The 17,500-nt window shown below is 45.6% G+C and overlaps 1 protein-coding gene across 5 annotated transcripts in view; it reads right to left on the bottom strand.

Moving 5' to 3' along the window:
• LOC113807270 (agrin) overlaps window positions 1-17,500 on the bottom strand; it is a 419,514-nt gene that overhangs the window by 972 nt on the left and 401,042 nt on the right. For 2 of the 5 annotated variants that reach the window (XM_070143152.1, XM_070143153.1), the window contains 19 exons: window positions 16,293-16,417; window positions 15,623-15,764; window positions 15,091-15,329; window positions 14,449-14,605; window positions 12,431-12,763; window positions 11,973-12,199; window positions 11,445-11,633; window positions 10,970-11,112; window positions 10,390-10,622; window positions 9,801-9,935; window positions 9,322-9,565; window positions 7,456-7,620; window positions 6,424-6,555; window positions 5,891-6,009; window positions 5,588-5,669; window positions 3,913-4,452; window positions 2,547-2,736; window positions 1,998-2,145; window positions 1-1,728 (listed from right to left, as the gene is read on the bottom strand). The exon at window positions 1-1,728 is cut by the window's left edge and continues 972 nt beyond it. In XM_070143152.1, the coding sequence (XP_069999253.1) occupies window positions 1,577-1,728; window positions 1,998-2,145; window positions 2,547-2,736; window positions 3,913-4,452; window positions 5,588-5,669; window positions 5,891-6,009; window positions 6,424-6,555; window positions 7,456-7,620; window positions 9,322-9,565; window positions 9,801-9,935; window positions 10,390-10,622; window positions 10,970-11,112; window positions 11,445-11,633; window positions 11,973-12,199; window positions 12,431-12,763; window positions 14,449-14,605; window positions 15,091-15,329; window positions 15,623-15,764; window positions 16,293-16,417 (3,695 nt within the window). In that variant the 3' untranslated portion in view covers window positions 1-1,576. The remainder of the gene's footprint in view (window positions 1,729-1,997; window positions 2,146-2,546; window positions 2,737-3,912; window positions 4,453-5,587; window positions 5,670-5,890; window positions 6,010-6,423; window positions 6,556-7,455; window positions 7,621-9,321; window positions 9,566-9,800; window positions 9,936-10,389; window positions 10,623-10,969; window positions 11,113-11,444; window positions 11,634-11,972; window positions 12,200-12,430; window positions 12,764-14,448; window positions 14,606-15,090; window positions 15,330-15,622; window positions 15,765-16,292; window positions 16,418-17,500) is intronic. The other 3 variants (XM_070143155.1, XM_070143156.1, XM_070143154.1) reach the window with 2 other exon arrangements.

The following is a 17,500-nucleotide window of genomic DNA, read 5'->3' as shown; positions in this document are numbered from 1 at the left end:
TATTGCGAAGAGGGAAGTAGATAATAAAAACCAAGAACGAAGAATACTTTTGAAAAGCAGAGAAGAGGGGCAGGAGGGTTAAGAAAACGATAAAACGCCCACAATATCCACGAATGTATCTGCTGTACAATTATTTCTTTTAGTCAGCTAACTTGAACAAGAAATATGGATGGATTCTCTCAAATATCATCGCTGTCGCTGTTCCTCTGCCTATAAATTATTTACTTATTTATTTTTACTATTTGTGACTACTGTACATCTCAGGGTTTCACATAGACTGTTGGATTAGAAATTTACAACTATGATACTGAGAAAATATACAAGTGCATTGGTAGACCTGAAATGTATTATTTTAATGTATTTTAATGCAAGATTAACAGCAATTGGTGATACAATTAAAAGTTGCAAAATTGGAACCATTTAATGTAAAAAACGACTTTAGGAATACAGGGTTACTGTGCTCAAAAACAGTAAAAATTCGAATACAAATAAAGTTCTGAAATGTAACATTGGATGTTATTTTTTTATTACTATATTTTTTCACTGTTTTTTTCGTTCTCTCAATATCTTGCTTAAATACTGCTGAGGTACGAGTTGTCAACATCAATGAAAACACGTCATAAGAACTCCTAACAACTTGTTTAACTTCCAGTCGTCATTTTACCAGGTCCCAGGATTTCATTTCATATAACTTTTATCCATGTATTTTTTTCTTTTTTTTTTAGGCAGCATCAGAAAAAAAGTCTACTTACACACTCTTCCATTCACTCACTTGTTATGACTATTTCCAACAAATATCATATTTACAGCAAAAACACAAGTTACTTCACTTGTGTCGTTCATTTTGTTCCCCGTTTGTGTAGCGAGAGAGAAGTCCAGATCTTCCTTGTAATTTACCATCACGTTTTGGAACACGGAGTAAAGAACACAGACAGATCTTTAATATTTAGCTGATTATTCATAAGTATATGAATCACATTTCTCTTTCGATTAAAAAAAAAGTGATTACGAATGAGTATTTTCCTAGTTTAATTTGTCTAATGGTTGGTCGACATTAAGTCTCGTTCTTTTAAAACTTCCTTGAAAAGAACGGTGATGATAAATTTTCCTTCACCAAGCACAACCTACAAAGTGTTTCAGAACCTCGCGTCCTGTAGGCAGAGTAAGGAGTCACTAGAAAGCACTGAAATGTACATGAAATCGGCACGCACCTTTCACCATCACTTACAGCTTAAAATCGCCACCATATAGTTTTTTCCGCTGTCGTAATGATTGTTATCATCACTACCATTCCTCGAACAACAGAATAACGTTTTCCCCATATACAAAATAGACTTTCTTCTTTCTCTTAAATATGTGTTTTTTTTAATGTTTTGTTTTATTTTTTTTTAGCATCGCAACTCGACAAAGCCGCTGCACCCAGTCGTGTTTTCTTTTCTCCTCCCTACTTATTCACTCATTTTCTTTCCTCAAGCACATTATCCAACACAGGAGAGATGCACAGCTGTTGGGAGTCGCGTGGAGAGCACCAGGAGTCCGCCGCAGAGAGGGAGGGGGGGAGGCCGGGCGTCGAACCTCACCGCATCTCGTCGCAGAACCGGACCAGCTGCGCGTCGCCGTGGGTCACCAGGTTCAGGTCGCGGTTCTCCACCTGCACGGCGTCGATGCACCCGCGGAAGCCCTGGTAGTATGCCCGCGGCAGCCCGTCCGGGATTCTGGGTGAGCCACCTGTGGAGATGGGGAGGTAGGGGTGAGACGGGGGAGGGAGGGAGGCCGTTCTGTTTCTGTTTTTTTTCTGATATGGGTAGGGTATGGATTGCTTCTTTTACAGTGTTGGTTTCAACTTATAGACTGCGTTTGGATAAGACTCCCGCGCACGAATGCTCACACGCAATCATATCGACTAACACAAACAAGAAATAACTATCCCATTAGCACAGCGATAGTCCTCTTTCACGCCAGTCTCCTTGTTTCCCGAGCCCGAAACCCAAACTTACCGATCCACAGTTTGCCGTTGGTGTTGAGTGTCGTGGCGCCCTTCTCCGAGACGCCCTTGACGGGTCGCTCGTTGTCCACCCTGAGGACGCCCAGCCGCTTCCTCCTGTGCGCCACCAGGGTGTGCCACTGGCCGTCGTCCACGCGCACCTGCAAGGGACATCGGGTCAGGACTGTTACCATTGCTAGCACATCAAATTAAATGTTGGATGGGAATTACGTTTCGGAGCACGGAGAGCGTTTCTAACAGAAAAAAACGTCTGTGACTTACGAAGTGTGGATGCGAGTTGCCCAGGACACATCCGACAAAGTCCTACATCTTTTAATCATGAAATAAACACCTACTTCAGAGAAAAAAACGGAAATTTTATCGAAAAAGTATATATAATAAATCGTGTGTGTGTGTGTGTGTGTGTGTGTGTGTGTGTGTGTGTGTGTGTGTGTGTGTGTGTGTGTGTGTGTGTGTGTGTGTGTGTGTGTGTGTGTGTCTGTGTGCGCGCGTACCTACATACGCATACACACAGATAAACAACAGCCAAAAGTATTCTCACCTTAGATCTAACGATGTGGAGCGTCTGTTGCTTGCCGAGGTTGTACGAAAGTTCGATGAAGCCGCCGTTGATTGCGATGGCCAGGTAGTCTCCCGTGAGGGTCGTTCCCTTGTTGAGCCAAACGAGCAAACCATCGCCACTGGTCGCGCGGAAACGAATCTCAAACTGGTTGGTCGTTTGTCCTCTTTTGCTGGAGAGAGAAACGAGGTTGGGAGATCATTATTCTGACGGTTCATAATTCTTGATTGGGTTGCACAGTTTTTTTTATCTATTTATATATTTATCCTTTTTGTGGAGGAGAGGTTTTACTAGTGACAAATAAAATATATTTATACACAGAAGTGAGGCTTCTTAAAATTATTCTATTATTTCTAAGCTTAATACATAACAGACCCCCCCCCCCAAAAAAAAAAAAAAATCTTTCACGCTAAAGTTCTTCATGTAATTTACGTGTTTTCCAATATGGCGCACGCACACATATTTATCTATAAAATATAATAATCTCAGAATATTATATAATAAAATGTTCTGTTAACATAAGGCAGATAAAAAAACATGAAAATCTTGATTTAAAATAAAACTAGTGCATTGTAAACATATATAAATATGTACTAAAAACATCCAAAATGAAAAATACAAAACACAAACCTTTCAGAAATTCGATAATCTGCAAACATAAAATACAAGAAACAAAGTAAAATAAAAAGAACAAAGGGAAACCTGCTATGAAACGAAATATCAATACAGTAAGAACATGCAGCAACATACAGTGTACATATATATATATATATATATATATATATATATATATATATATATATATATATATGTATATATATATCATATATATATATATATATATATATATATATATATGCATATATATATATGCATATATATATATATATATATATATATATATATATATATATATATATATATGCATATACACATTTATATGTATGTAAACACACACACACACACACACACACACACACACACATATATATATATATATATATATATATATATATATATATATATATACACATATATACATATTATATATATATATATATATATATATATATATATATGTGTGTGTGTGTGTGTGTGTGTGTGTGTGTGTGTGTGTGTGTGTGTGTGTGTGTGTGTGTGTGTGTGCGTGTGTGTGGGTATAAATATAAATATATATATATATATATATACATATACATATATATATATATATATATATATATATATATATATATATATATATATATATATATATATATATATATATATATATGTACACGAGAATAAAAGCCAAGCAAAATTGCCCCCTTGAGCCCGTGCCAATCATGCGTGTTAGTGCAAGGCTCACCCCACGAGATCGTCATACTCTAACTCCTGCAGGATCGCGTTGTTGTCCTCGGGCACAGTCTCCGCGTACACCGCGTCCTGGATCATGTTCTCCTCGACGGCGCCGCCCATCGGGCTCCCTCCTTCGGCAGGATCCTCGATGTCCTCGAAGCGGTAGTACTCTTGCTCCTCCAGCGCCGACAGGAGCTCGTCGTCCCCGAAGAGCGACAGGAACCCCGACCCCGCCTCGTAATCTTCGCCCTCCTCTTCTCCTTTATCCCCTCCTCCTATTCCTCCTCCTCCTTCTCCCTTCCTCAAGGCATTGCCCTCCTTCTCGTCTTCCGATCCACCTCCGCCTCCTCCTCCTCCTCCTCCTCCTCCTCCTCCTCCCCCTCCCCCTCCCCCTCCCTCTTCCCCATCTTCGTAGTCCTCTTCCTCGAGGAAGGCTATGTCATCATCAAGGTCGTCCTCGGTGGGGTAGCTGAGGTCGAGGTCCGTCCAGGGCTCCGGGAAGTCGTAGTCGCCGTAGTCGTCCGCCGAGAGGTTGTAGCGCGTGAGGTTGCTGTTCCGACGCAGGCGCAGAAGAGGCGGCGGTTGGCGGAGCGGAAGAGCAGGCGATAAGGCGATAAGAGACCGAGGTAACAAGGGGAGGGCGAGAACGCGAGATGGGAAGGGAGTGACGAGAAACGAGACGTTGTGATAAGGAGGAAAGTGCGAGGGAACGAGTCCAAAGAGGAGAAAGTAGTGATAAGAAACAAGAAATGGCGATAAGAAGGAATGATGAGAGAACGATAAAGGGATAGCGAGGTGAGGATATGGTCCGAGATCGTGAATATGAGTGATGGTCGAAGATGATAAGGAGAAATAGGAGAGAAGAAATATATAAAAATGAAGTGAGAAGGAAAAATAAGACGAGGCGATATGACGATAATGAATAGAGACAACAACGAACAAAGAGAAAAAAGACCGACAGAGTGGAAGCCGATACCACGAAATAAAGCAGAAAACGTATTATAAAAACGTAAATAAAGAAATACCAGTGAATGCTAAATAACGAGAAACCGTAACGATAAGTAATAATAAGAAAACGAGTAATAGTACCAGCGAGAGAGCCGATATCTCGAAAGCCGATAACAATAACTCTAAAAAATAATTAATATGTAAACGAGATCTCAGGGACGAAGGCGAGAAGAGCAGCAAATGCAGTCGAGAATATAATAGGAAGAGAGAAAGAAGCGATTGGACCGAAGAGCGGCAAAGCAGAATGGTGATAAAAATGATAATGAAGCAAGCGAGGATGAGAAACAGGAGTGAGTGGAGAGAAGGGAGGAAGAGAGGGAAGAAGAGAGGCGATAGGGGGAAAAGAGAAAGAAGAAAAAACGGAAGACGGAAGAGGAGGAGGAAAGTGAATATGGCACGTGGAAAGTATCAGTAATGGATTTGTGAATCTGTGAGAGCTAATGAGGCGAAAGAACGGAAGCAAATATGGAGGACAATGAGACGGTACGGCCAATATCTACAACCTACTATTAGTGGTGTTATATTAGCCAGTTTCTGCATGCATTTACCAACAGCGCATAATATTGTTAATATTGCATTTCAAGACTCAAGTTAGTATCTCTAAAATATATGTTAGTATTCAATACAGTAACCAATGGATGTGGCTGTCATCTTGACGAACTGGAATTGACACTTACACTCTGTAAACCATGTTGGGGAACTTGAGGAATGTTTTGCCGTCAAACTTGACCGGTTTCATCATCTGGTCTTCGTCTGAACCTGGAAGAGAATGAACAGTCGGCAATTAGCTGATTTCACTGGCTCGCAAAATGAGGAAAAGGCTACACTCCAACTTTTTTTTATAGTGAACAAACCTTAAAAAAGAGAGAAGGTAAGAGAAAAGAATACAATAATTCACAACATGGATCTCTCTCTTTTCGATTACATAATGTAATATGCCGCTGGAAAAAGACACAAACACAGAACTCCAAAGAACGTACGCTTCTCGCAGAACTTCCCGGTGAACGAGGCTGGACACTTGCACAGGAACCGGCTGAGGAACGGCTGGCACACACCGCCGTTCTGGCAGGGGTTGTGCAGGCAGGGGGGTCCGCGGTACCTGAAGCAGGGGAAAGGAAGGTGATGTCAGCAACCTTGCGGCAGGATTGAACCACTAATGGGAATTCTAAAGCGAGTGGCTTTGTAATGCTAAAATGTAAGTACTCAAATGAGACTAGAAATGAGACTTGCTATATCAGGAATGTTGTATTTCTATTAAGATAATGGCCGGATATTACAAGTATATTTACAATAATGCTTTAGCACACTAAAGAACAATATCCCGATCTTCTCATAACCGTATAGCATCATAACTAACAATTATCATAGCATAATAACAGATCATCATAACAACATGACCATCATCTATCTCATATATATAATACAACGATCCCTAAGACACCTCTCTGACCCCCCGACGACCCCTCGCTGACCCCCCCGACGACCCCTCGCTGACCCCTCCTCCTCCCCTTACCTCCTGACGCCGCGCCCTCCCCTCGCCCTCTCGTCCAGGTTGTCCAGCACTTCCGAGTTGACCAGCAGTCTCTGGATGGCCCCGTTGAGGCCCATGGTCACGCCAGAGTCCGGGTGGGCCAGGGTGAAGTTCCTGCGGGAGGGAGGGGGTCTTAGTGGGTGCTCGGGGAAATGAAGGCGGGGCGCGATCTGAATAAATGGGGGGACTAATAAAAGCTGATAAAGGGGTAAAACTAAGAAGAAAAAGTGAGAAAATTTGAACCTAAGAAGAGATAGTGAATGGTGAAACTAATACTAAAATCTAGTAAATGATGAAACTAAGAAAAACGAGTTAACCATGAAGCTAATAAAAGCTAATGAGAGATGAAACTAATATTGGAAGTCGGTGCTTGGGGAAATGAAGGCGGAGGCATACCCTGAATTAATGGGGAGACTAATAAAAACTAATAAGTGGGTAAACTAAGAGGAAAAAAAAGAAAATGGTGAAACTAAGAAGAGACAGCGAATGGTGAATCAATAATAAAATCTAGCATATGATGAAACTAACAAAAGCGAGTAAATCCTGAAACTAATAAAAGCTAATGAGCAATGAAACTAATAAAACAAATATATGATGAAACAAATAAAAGCTAATAAACGGAAAAGCAAATATAAGTTTAGTTCCGGTTGCTTATTGTTCTGCTCGGTGTTTACCGTAATGTATGTTCCTAACCTTTCGTAAAACGTCGCTTTTTAACGTAATGCAATCTCTGGTACACAGATCTCGGCTCATCAGCATACTTAAAAGTGGATATTCAAAGCGTTAATGATGGTGTAAATGGAAATAACTAAAAAAAAGAAAGACGTTTCTCTTACAAAAGATACCGGAATGCAAATAAAACAAAGTACAAAAATACGACAAGAAAAGAAAGAAAGAAAGAAAAACATGACAGACGAGAAAAAGAAAATAAACACGACACAAAAAAGACGACAGAAAAAAGAAAAAAACGAAGAAAACGAATAAATAACCAACGAAAGCACGAGTCCCACTTACTCTAGGCCTCCGAGGAAGAGCGGCTGGTTGAGGTTGAGTTCCGTGAGTCTGGGCCCGCTCTTGCCCCGCACTTTCTTGCCCCGGTTGAGCTGCAGGATGCCTCTCCTCTTCTTCCTGCGCACGCGTACCATGTGCCACGTGTTCAGGGCGACGCGCTCGGGGCTCCTACAGCGGTGGAGGGAGAGAGAGAAAAGGATGATAATTATTTACGGTTATGGACCAGCTCTTGTCTGGTGTGTCGGACTCTCGTTTCTCTCTTTCTCTCTCTTTCATACATACTTGTTTGATATAAGTATTTCCCTGGGACAGGATGCTTCCACTGCTCGCATATCCACTAATACAAGATCAGGGATGTCATGTATTTTTTAAAAAGTGAAAATCGTTACTTTTAAATTGCGAAGGAATATGAAATCGGTTAAGAATAATCATCAGTAGCGGCATTTGGCAATTAGAGGAACCGCATTACATGGACAAACTGACATCGACTGATCTGACAGCAACATGAGGTAACAAGAGACAAGGGATAAGGGTTCATATTGACTGGAAAAGGACAATGTGTTGAGGAGTGCCATGTTTCATCTTGCATTCGTTCAGAAAAAAATATTGGACGACACAACACGCAAATACAAAGCTTTTATTTTTTGGGAGAGTGAAGCACCATCAAAGAAAGAAAAATAGAAAGGAAAAAAAAGGAACAGAGAAAAGCTCATGAAACAAAACATAACGTGTGAATCGAACACTTTTTTCCGCCAGGGGAAAATATAGAGATTCTACTTGCCGGAAAGAGGCGAATAAAACATACAAAAGTAATTAAAAAACAATAAAATCGAGCATAATCATCTGTGTAAACAAACGAACGTGAGTGATACGAAAATCTTGCAAACTATATGTGTTGTTACAGGAAAATCAATCGTTGCAATTAGCCTTTGAGACAAGAAACCCCCGATGCACTTGTTCGAATCAAATGAACCTTTGGCGAGAGTGGGAATAAAATATTCTTTTTCATAAGCTTTCATTTGATTCGAACACTCGCTCGTCGGGGAGGCGTGTGAGAAACTCATATTGCAGATGGTGCAAGAACACTTTTTATGCAACGCATGACAAGCCTGCAACTCTGGCAGAAGAAGAATCACTTGTATTGACCCGACTTGACCCGCGTCCAGCCGAGAGAGGTCGTAGGACAGCGAGGTCTACAATATGAGTGAAATACTCAAGGGTGACTGAGAGACCGCAAGGACAAAGATAAACATAAACATTACTTGTGCCAGAGTAAGTTCAAGAACAAATGTGCTTGTTCGTGTTGCTCACTCTGACCTGAAGTTTGTTTACCACCTACATCAGTGGCCCACTACTTACTTCAGCCTGAATCTGAAACAATATATTACAGTTGGTGATTCGGTGTGGGTAAAGCTGCTGGTTCTATTGTGACACATTTTCACAAACAAAACGGAACATGACAGTGTTAAGCGCCAGACACTCCTTAAAAAGGTGACGGTCTTTTGCTCTTTTAAGGGTGTGAATTTGTCCACTTAGTCGCAAAGAGCTTGGCTGTGTTAGCACCAGCATGTTCCCATTCGCATGCCCTAACAAACTTTGATAAATTTATGGTAACGGTCTAGAGAATAATGATGATGAAAAACAAATAAATAAATACCAATCTATAATGCAACTGATTAAATAAAGGAACATTGCATCTCAAAATACCCAATGCAGACTATCCACTGATGTAAAGGGGGAAGGGAAGGGAAGGCAGGAGACGGAAGGCGGAGAGGAGGGGGTGGGGGAGATTCGAGAAGACGAAAGAGGAAACAAAGAAGAAGGGAAACGAAGAAAACCATAACTAAACACAAGTTCCCGTCAACTCACACTAGCGTGGCGAGTCCCGAGCCGAGGTTGTAGGAGAACTCGAGGTGTCCATTGCGGAGGTTGAGGGCGATGAAGTCTCCGCCGCCGCCCATCTGCCCGTTGTACAGCAGCACGCCGTCGGGAGAGCGCGTCAGGAACCAGATCTCGAGGGCGAAGGACATGCCCACGTTGTCCAGGGTCGGCAGCTCCAGGTACGCGTCGCCGTCGAAGTCGGGGATCACCATCTCGCGGAGGGTGCGGTCCACTGGGGAAATCGCTCCTTTTAGTTGACTTCATTTCGTTATTTTGTTATCTCTGTGTCTAGAGTCTCATGGAAGAATATATGACGACCTGATATCAAAGTGGCCTCACACGAACTTCCTCACATAAGCCCCTAATACGATACAAATACGTGAACCTCCGTGACGAAAACGGCATACAAGCCTTACGCATTTCACAAAAATGCGCATCAAAACAATACCAATAAAAAAAAAACTCACTCTGGTCACACAGCGTTCCTCTTCTGCCTGGGGGGCACTTGCACAGGAAATCCTTGGTCGGGAGCGTGACACAGGTTGCCCCGGCTTGGCACGGCTGGCTCTCGCACGGGTCCAGCTTGACCTCGCACCGCTCCCCTGCGACGGCGGGAAAAAGGGTTACTTTGATACGTGATTCATTATTCTTTTGGTTATGCCGTATGTCTACCATTGGATTTTACAATAGGAATATACTATCGCGGTATATGCATGATGCTATATTTTACGCGTACTTTGTTTTTATTTCAGTGAGATAAACGGTTCAACCGACAACAAAACATGTTGCGTAAGATGACAGTACAAATAGAAATGATCTCTATTTGTTTTATTTTGTTCAGTGAAAACTACAAAAAACAAAGTATTTAAAATTACATTTAATTCATTTGCACACCATAAAAGCCATTCGCCAACCTGCTTGGCCCTTTCAGCTAGCAACACAATTATTACCAACCATTACCACAAACCAAGTAATCACCATCGCCATCATCACTATCACCAACACCATCACCATCCCCACCCCCACCCCCCACCCCCCACTCCCCCACGCACTCACCGATGAACCCTTGGACGCAGAGGCACTTGAAATGGCCGTCGTCGGTAGGCCTACACGAGCCGTGGTTGAGGCAGGGCAGGTTGGCGCACGGCGACGCGGAGCACTCGCCCACGTGTTCGGCGCGGATCACGTGGGGGGATCCGGGCCACACCAGGTCGAGGGGACGCCCGTTTATCCGGACTGAGCGCAGGCAACCGACCAGGCCCTCGGAGGTGCCCACGTTTTCCCATACTCTGCAAGGGGGGGGGGCATGGGGAGTGAGTATGGGGAGTCACACCTTAGGTAAATCACTTTCAGGAAGGAAATATATATATATTTTTTATAGTAATGAATAAAAAATTGATTAAATTTTTAAGAAAACATCTAAATTATAGCGACGTAAATGACACAACACCCCAAGTAAACAAATTCAACAATGCGGAATGCATAAAATAAGCACTAGAAAATATGGAAAAAGTGTAAGAATCCTATATAGAAAATATTTCGATACTGTTGACTCAATCTCCTCGTAACTTTTTTTTTTTTTTGCATGAAGTGGGTTTCCCCGATGCCCTACGCATCCGAAGGGTCTCACACGCACCTCCTTTCGTTGGTGGGGACGTATCCGACGTACGTGGAGCCTCGCAGGTCCAGGCTCTTGAGTGTCCCCGGGGCCTTTCCGATGGCGTCCTCGGCGTCGTCCAGCTGCAGGATGCCGTCGCGCTGGTACCTCTTGGCCACCACCTGCAGGGGGAACCAGGAAGGCTGCGTGAGGAAAACTGTGGAGTCCTTGGTGAACTTTGGCGCTCTTGTTTAAATTCAAAGACGGGCATGGATGAAGAGACAGTGAGGTATGCTTGGGATTTCTCGTGTTTTAATGTTTTATTCCCTTCCCAGGTCTCTCTCCCTCCCTCCCTCCTTCTGTCTCTGTCTGTCTGTCTGTCTCTCTCCCTCCCTCCTACACACACACACACAAATCCTCCCTTCCTCCTACACAAACCAACCTGCTCCCCCTCCACCCCAAACACCCCCCCACCCTCCCCCCACCGCCACCCAACCTCGAACCTCCAACCTACCCTGTGGAAGCGCTTCATCTGCACCCTGTGATGACTCCTGATGACCGCCGGCCCCGAGCCCAGGTTGTAGCGGAACTCCACGTATCCGTCGACCAGCGCCAGGGAGATGAAGTCGCCCGACCCGTCAGGCTGCTGCTGGCTGTACAGGAGGATGCCGCTGTCCGTGAAGGTGCGGAATTCGAGCTCCAGCTGTTTTGCGGGTGGGAAGAGGATCCGGAATCAGTGAGTTTTGAATGTATTAATAGATCAAAAGTATTACAACTCGGGGTGTTTTGCAAGAGTATAGGTATTGATAGGGCTGTTCTTGTGTGTTTGCAGTTATATTGTTAGACCTTTCTAAAATAGTATTTCTCGATGAGTCATGGTTACTCTTTCATTCAAATTCAGAGCTGGGATTTAAATCTAAGAACATACACAGCAAAGGTACAATGAACAAGTAGACATCGATACGCGCACTATGCACCGACAAACGTTCTTGCGTCTCGAGTCCATTAACTTTTCTGAAATACTCGAACTGCAGGATCTCACCTGCACTTTGTTGTAGGCCTTGATCTTCTTGACCTCCAGGTAGGACGAGCCGCTGAAGGAGGGCGTCTCGTAGGGCGGCGGCAACTCCTTCTCGCACTGGAGGCCCGTGGTCCTGGGGGGGCACTGGCAGCTGTACCCCCCGTTGGTGAGCTCCCGGCAGGTGCCTCCCCTCTGGCAGGGTCGTCGGACGCACGCCCCGACGACCTCCTCTCGCCCCGGGGTCGTCACTGCCGCGAGGAGAGCCAAACAGGGCGTGTGAGGTCATCCCTTCGAGCCTCGCGTCATCGTCATTTCAAAATTCATAATTCCAGTGAGCAAAGGCCGACATGATTAGAGAACGATGGTACGGAAAAGTCATTATGCATGAGACACCTAAAGATATAAACGGACCATTAACGTACACAGTGCAGGTGCAAGCGAGCCATGCAATGCAGCACCTTACCTGTCGGGAGACTTACCCACGCACGTCTGACGGTCGGCGCTCTGCGTGTACCCGCTGCGGCACGTGCAAATGGACGTCTTGCAGCGCGAGTAGGGCACCGAGCAGTCCTTGTCGCGGTAACAGATCGAGCCCAGCAGGCCGAAGGCGGCGATGGTGACGGGCGTGGGCGGCACGCTGAAGATGCTGTTGGAGAGGCTGTGCGTGCTGGAGCCGGGGGCGCCTCCGATCACGTACTCGGGCAGCAGCAGGTGGCGCGTGGCCTTCGCCGCCTCCTCGCGGTGCGGCTCCGTCGACAGCGGCGCGGTGGACCGGCGCAGCGGCGACTCCGTCACGCCGTCGGACTGGTTGCCTACGTTCATGGTGCAATGAGAGCGGCGCTCGCACTCGGGGGCGGCACCACAGATAGGTGCGGTGCCGTAGGGGCGGCGCCACACGTAATAGCAGTGCCACACACATAGGAGCGGTGCCACAGACATCGGTGTGGTGCCACACATACGAGCAGTGCCACACATACATGCAGCACCGCGCAAAGGAGAGCGGTGCTGCAGGTCCCCGAGTGGCGCCACACATCCGCGCGGCGCCGAGTGGATGGCGCCCCGCGGGTGTGTGGCGCCGCTCGAATAGAGCCGCAGCTCGAGAGCCGCAGAGGCAGCGTTCGAGCGTCGGCGGGAAGGAGGTCGTCACATAATAGAATCCATAGCAACATTAGCCAAACGGAGTGCAACACAGGTGGGTGACAACACGTGTAACAAATGTGCGTCCTACTGCCATATCCAGAAACTCTCGGGCTCGCCTCGGAGCGCCGTCAGAGGAACTAACACTACGGCAAAGTCTAGTGAGAGTCTAACACAAGAGGTCGTTGGTGCAACACAACTACACGCTTCCAGACATTGACAGTATTACGCTCACGAGGGTTGGGACACAACGGGAGTTTATTTGTGATGTTTAAGTCAACTTTCAGATCAGAGTTACGTTAGGCTGTGACTTTAAAAGGGAAAGGAAACTCGAGAATTCTGACTCTCTCTCTTCTTTCTTCTTATTTTTTAAAAGAAAAATATACTAAAGATCTTGCGTGCGAAAGAAAAAAAAGTTCAGATTTAGTGAAAGTATACAGTGTGTTCATGTCATTCAGTTTAAAAGGAACGCCAGTCAGTTCATGGCCCTGGGGGAGCGGCTCGTGTGCATCTCAACACGAGGCCAAAGGAATTCTCAAATCAACTTGGGTCTCAGACTGAACGTGACAGAAGGGAATCTTGAGCTAAAGAAACATCTTGGCTTTCCTTGGTCGTCCGTTAAACAACACCGGCGCCGCCCACAAGTCTCCGTCGCCCTCGGGAAGGCCAGAGACTTGTGAGCGACGCCTCCTTCTTAGTCTTTCTCTTTGTTTATATTTAAGGTGCGGTGAATGGTAGAGAGCGAGGCGACGAGGGCGCAGTGCAGGTGCTCAAGGCACAGACACAGACACAGGCGTGCTTCCCTCCCCGGACCTCCCTCGGGCGCACGTCACACTCTCGGGCCCACGGACACGGACACAAAGGACGTCTGCAGATGCTCTGCATTGGCGTGGATCTAGATGTAAAGTATATCTGTATACCTTACACAGTACTCACAGTATATACCCATACATACACAAACACACACACACACACACACACACACACACACACACACACACACACACACACACACACACACACACACACACACACACACACACACACACACACACACACACACACACACGCGCGCACACATACACACACACGCGCGCGCACTCACACAAACACACACACAAACAAAACACACACACAAACACAAACAAACACACACACACGTGTGTGTACGCAAGTGTCTGTGCGTTTGTCTATAAACAATCATCTATACCAAGTAAACAAAGCATAAACACAAACCACATCCACACAGCCAACCCCTACCCACTCCCCCCACCCCCTTCCCTGACCGCCCCTCCTCCTAACCCGAGACTGTGACGTGCTATGCGATGACGCAATTCCTCCCCTAGCCCCGCCCACTCACCTGGAGGAGGGCACGAGCCGAGGGCGTCGACCACCACGTCCTTCTGGTAGTGGCACGCGAAGAGGCGCAGGTGGCACTCGCTGGCATACGTCTCCATGTCAGAGCCGCACACGGGCCGCGGGGACGAGGGCGTGTCTTCGGGGCACTGGGCGTCGCACTGGGGGGGCAAAGGGGGGTTATCACACGGTTATAAGGTTATCAATAGTGAGGTTGCCACGTGAGGTGGCGATGGCGATGTTATCATCAAAGCGTTACGGGGGATTCTTCACTCTAATTCATTAATCAATCAATGAATAAATTAATGTATGCATCATCTTTATGAAGTCATTAATGTACCTATCTATATAAAGAAATATATATATATATATATATATATATATATATATATATATATATATATATATATATATATATATATATATATACAGAGAGAGAGAGAGAGAGAGAGAGAGAGAGAGAGAGAGAGAGAGAGAGAGAGAGCGAGAGAGAGCGAGAGAGAGAGAGACAGACAAACAGAGATATATATATATATATATATATATATATATATATATATATATATATATATATATATATATATAGAGAGAGAGAGAGAGAGAGAGAGAGAGAGAGAGAGAGAGAGAGAGAGAGAACGCCGCCCACCTTGCACTCCGCGTGGCCCTCGTGTTCCTGGCACCTGGCGCCGAAGTAGCACTCGAGCTCAGCGCAGGACCGGGGCGGGGGCGTGGTGACGCCGCTGGTTCTGCAGCCCTTGGGGCCCAGCACCAGGCCCTCGGGGCACTCGTTGCACTTCTTGCCCCGAATGCCCGGCTTGCACACGCACTGCCCCGTCATCTGCTCGCAGTCGTCGCGCACCGACCCGAACAGCGAACACCCGCAGGCTGCGACACAGAGTCAAGTATCATTATCAGCATCATTATCTGCTTAAGATTACTATCTCTGTCCTTTGAGTAGTATCTAAATGTATATATGTTCGTTTTTCAAGAAAACAAAAAAACAAAATAAGAAACAAAAAGTTAAAACAAACAAACAAACAAACAAACAAAAATAACAATAAACAAGAAAACCAGAAAAATGATACAAAAAGCCAAAACACAGGAAACAGTAAGACAAAAAGCCAGACCCCAGCCCACTCCCACTGAAGCGAGCCGCCCAAAGCCAAGCAAGCACTCACGCAGGCATCCTTTGCTCCCGCGCTGGATCCTGGGCAGCCCCCAGAAGCCGGGCTCGCAGCGGTCACACTTGGTGCCCCCGACGCCTGGCTTGCAGCGGCACTGGTTGGTCACGGGGTCACACACCTCGTCGTAGGCACCCAGCTGTTTGGAGGGAGGTCAGGGGTCATGAGAGGTTAATGGGTTGTGTGGCTTCAACCGGGAAGGAAAGCAATATAGCTAGCGATGTCACATTAACAAAAAAGAAGAAAAATAGAGAAAACTGATACTGCCAAATAATCAAATCCAATATATATTTACAGCACATATATTCAATTTCCAACAAATCCCTCTCGTATCTCACCATTCTTCTTTCTCCTTCCTTCCCCCTTGCTACTTCCCCTTCCACCTTTACTTCCTCTACTCCTACCCCTTCCCCCCTACCCCCTACCCTTCCCCTCCTCCTCAACCCTCTATTTCCTACCCCTTCCCCTCCCCCTAACTCTATACCCTTCGCCCTACCCCCTTCCCCTCCCCAACCCTGTACGCCCTACCTTTCTCCCTATCCCACTACCCCTCCCCCTCCCCCCAACCCTCTACTCCCTTCCCCTTCCCCACTACCCCATCCCTCTACCCCCAACCCCCTACCCTTCGCCCTACCCCATCCCTACCTCCCTTGGCACCGCGACTGACCTTGTGGCACTGGCAGATGGAGGGACAGCCGCCGTAGTTGGGTCCCAGGGCGGCGGACTTCCCGTCAGGACAGCAGCCGTAGGAGGACTGGCGGCACGAAGGACCCGCCAGCGTCACGTTCTCCTCTGAAGGAAGCGAAGGATACGTTGTAGGATGATTGGGTTTTAAATCCGTGAGAAGACTGATGTGTGGAGAAGGGAGAGGGGGGAAGAGCGAGGAGAGAAAGGGGATAAGAGGGATGATGATGATAGTGATAAAGAAGAGAATGGAAGATAAAGGCGCGGTTCAACTGGTCTTGTGTACGTCTAGGACCTGCCTTGTGTCCGAGTGGCCACCCAGACGTGTGTTTCAACAGCGAAAAGCAGTCTTACTGAACTTCACATTGCCTCTCGCTTGAATAACTGCGCATAGTACTTCTCGCAACAGTGACTTGTTCCCCGTTTCACTATAGTTTCATGTTTCATGGCGTATATTTTTTTGAAGAAAGAAGCACGGAAACCGAAATATCAGATTCAAAAATATTAACGCTAATCGGACGGGCCGTCGACGCGAGTGCAGATCCTGCTTGAAATTAGCCATTTGGTAATGAAAATCGCATTTTGTGATTATTAACTTATTATTTTATTCACTAATATAACTTTTGTTGACTTTATATTGATACATTCTTTAAGCGAATTACAGACAATAATCTTTAATTGCACCCTGGAAAGACCGCAGATTCCCGAGGAAAAAGAACGCCTTGAGTCGTGTTACCGCTGGCTCCCCTCGGCCCCGGATTCCGCACCGAAGCGACCGATTCGGCTCCGATTGCCGCGCTTCCGGCCAGACCTGCGCGCACACAAGACCAGTTGAACGCTCCTCAAGATGTCCAGAGGCGGAAGGCAGGCCAAAAGGACATTGAAATGTATTATATAGTCCAAAGAAAAAATAAAAATAAGAGAATAATGTATGAAACTAAAGCTAGTATTTCCCCTTCAAAGAAGGAGGAAAAAGATAAAGAAGAGAGAGAAAAGACGAAGATACTAAAACGAAAGAAAGAAAGAAAGAAGAATAGGAAGATGAAGTAGAAGAAACTAAAATAAGATAAAAGAAGAACAACAAAGAGAAGACGAAACAGAAAGAAAACATAAAGTCGAAAAAAAGAGGGAAACAAGAACACACAAAGGAAAAGAAGAAAAATAAGAAGAAAAAAACACGAGAAGGCAGCC

Source organism: Penaeus vannamei, chromosome 30 (assembly GCF_042767895.1).
Source record: "Penaeus vannamei isolate JL-2024 chromosome 30, ASM4276789v1, whole genome shotgun sequence".
NCBI classification, from domain to species: Eukaryota; Metazoa; Arthropoda; class Malacostraca; order Decapoda; family Penaeidae; genus Penaeus; species Penaeus vannamei.
Note: the sequence above shows the minus strand (reverse complement) of the source record. Positions and strands in the feature narration are given on the sequence as shown.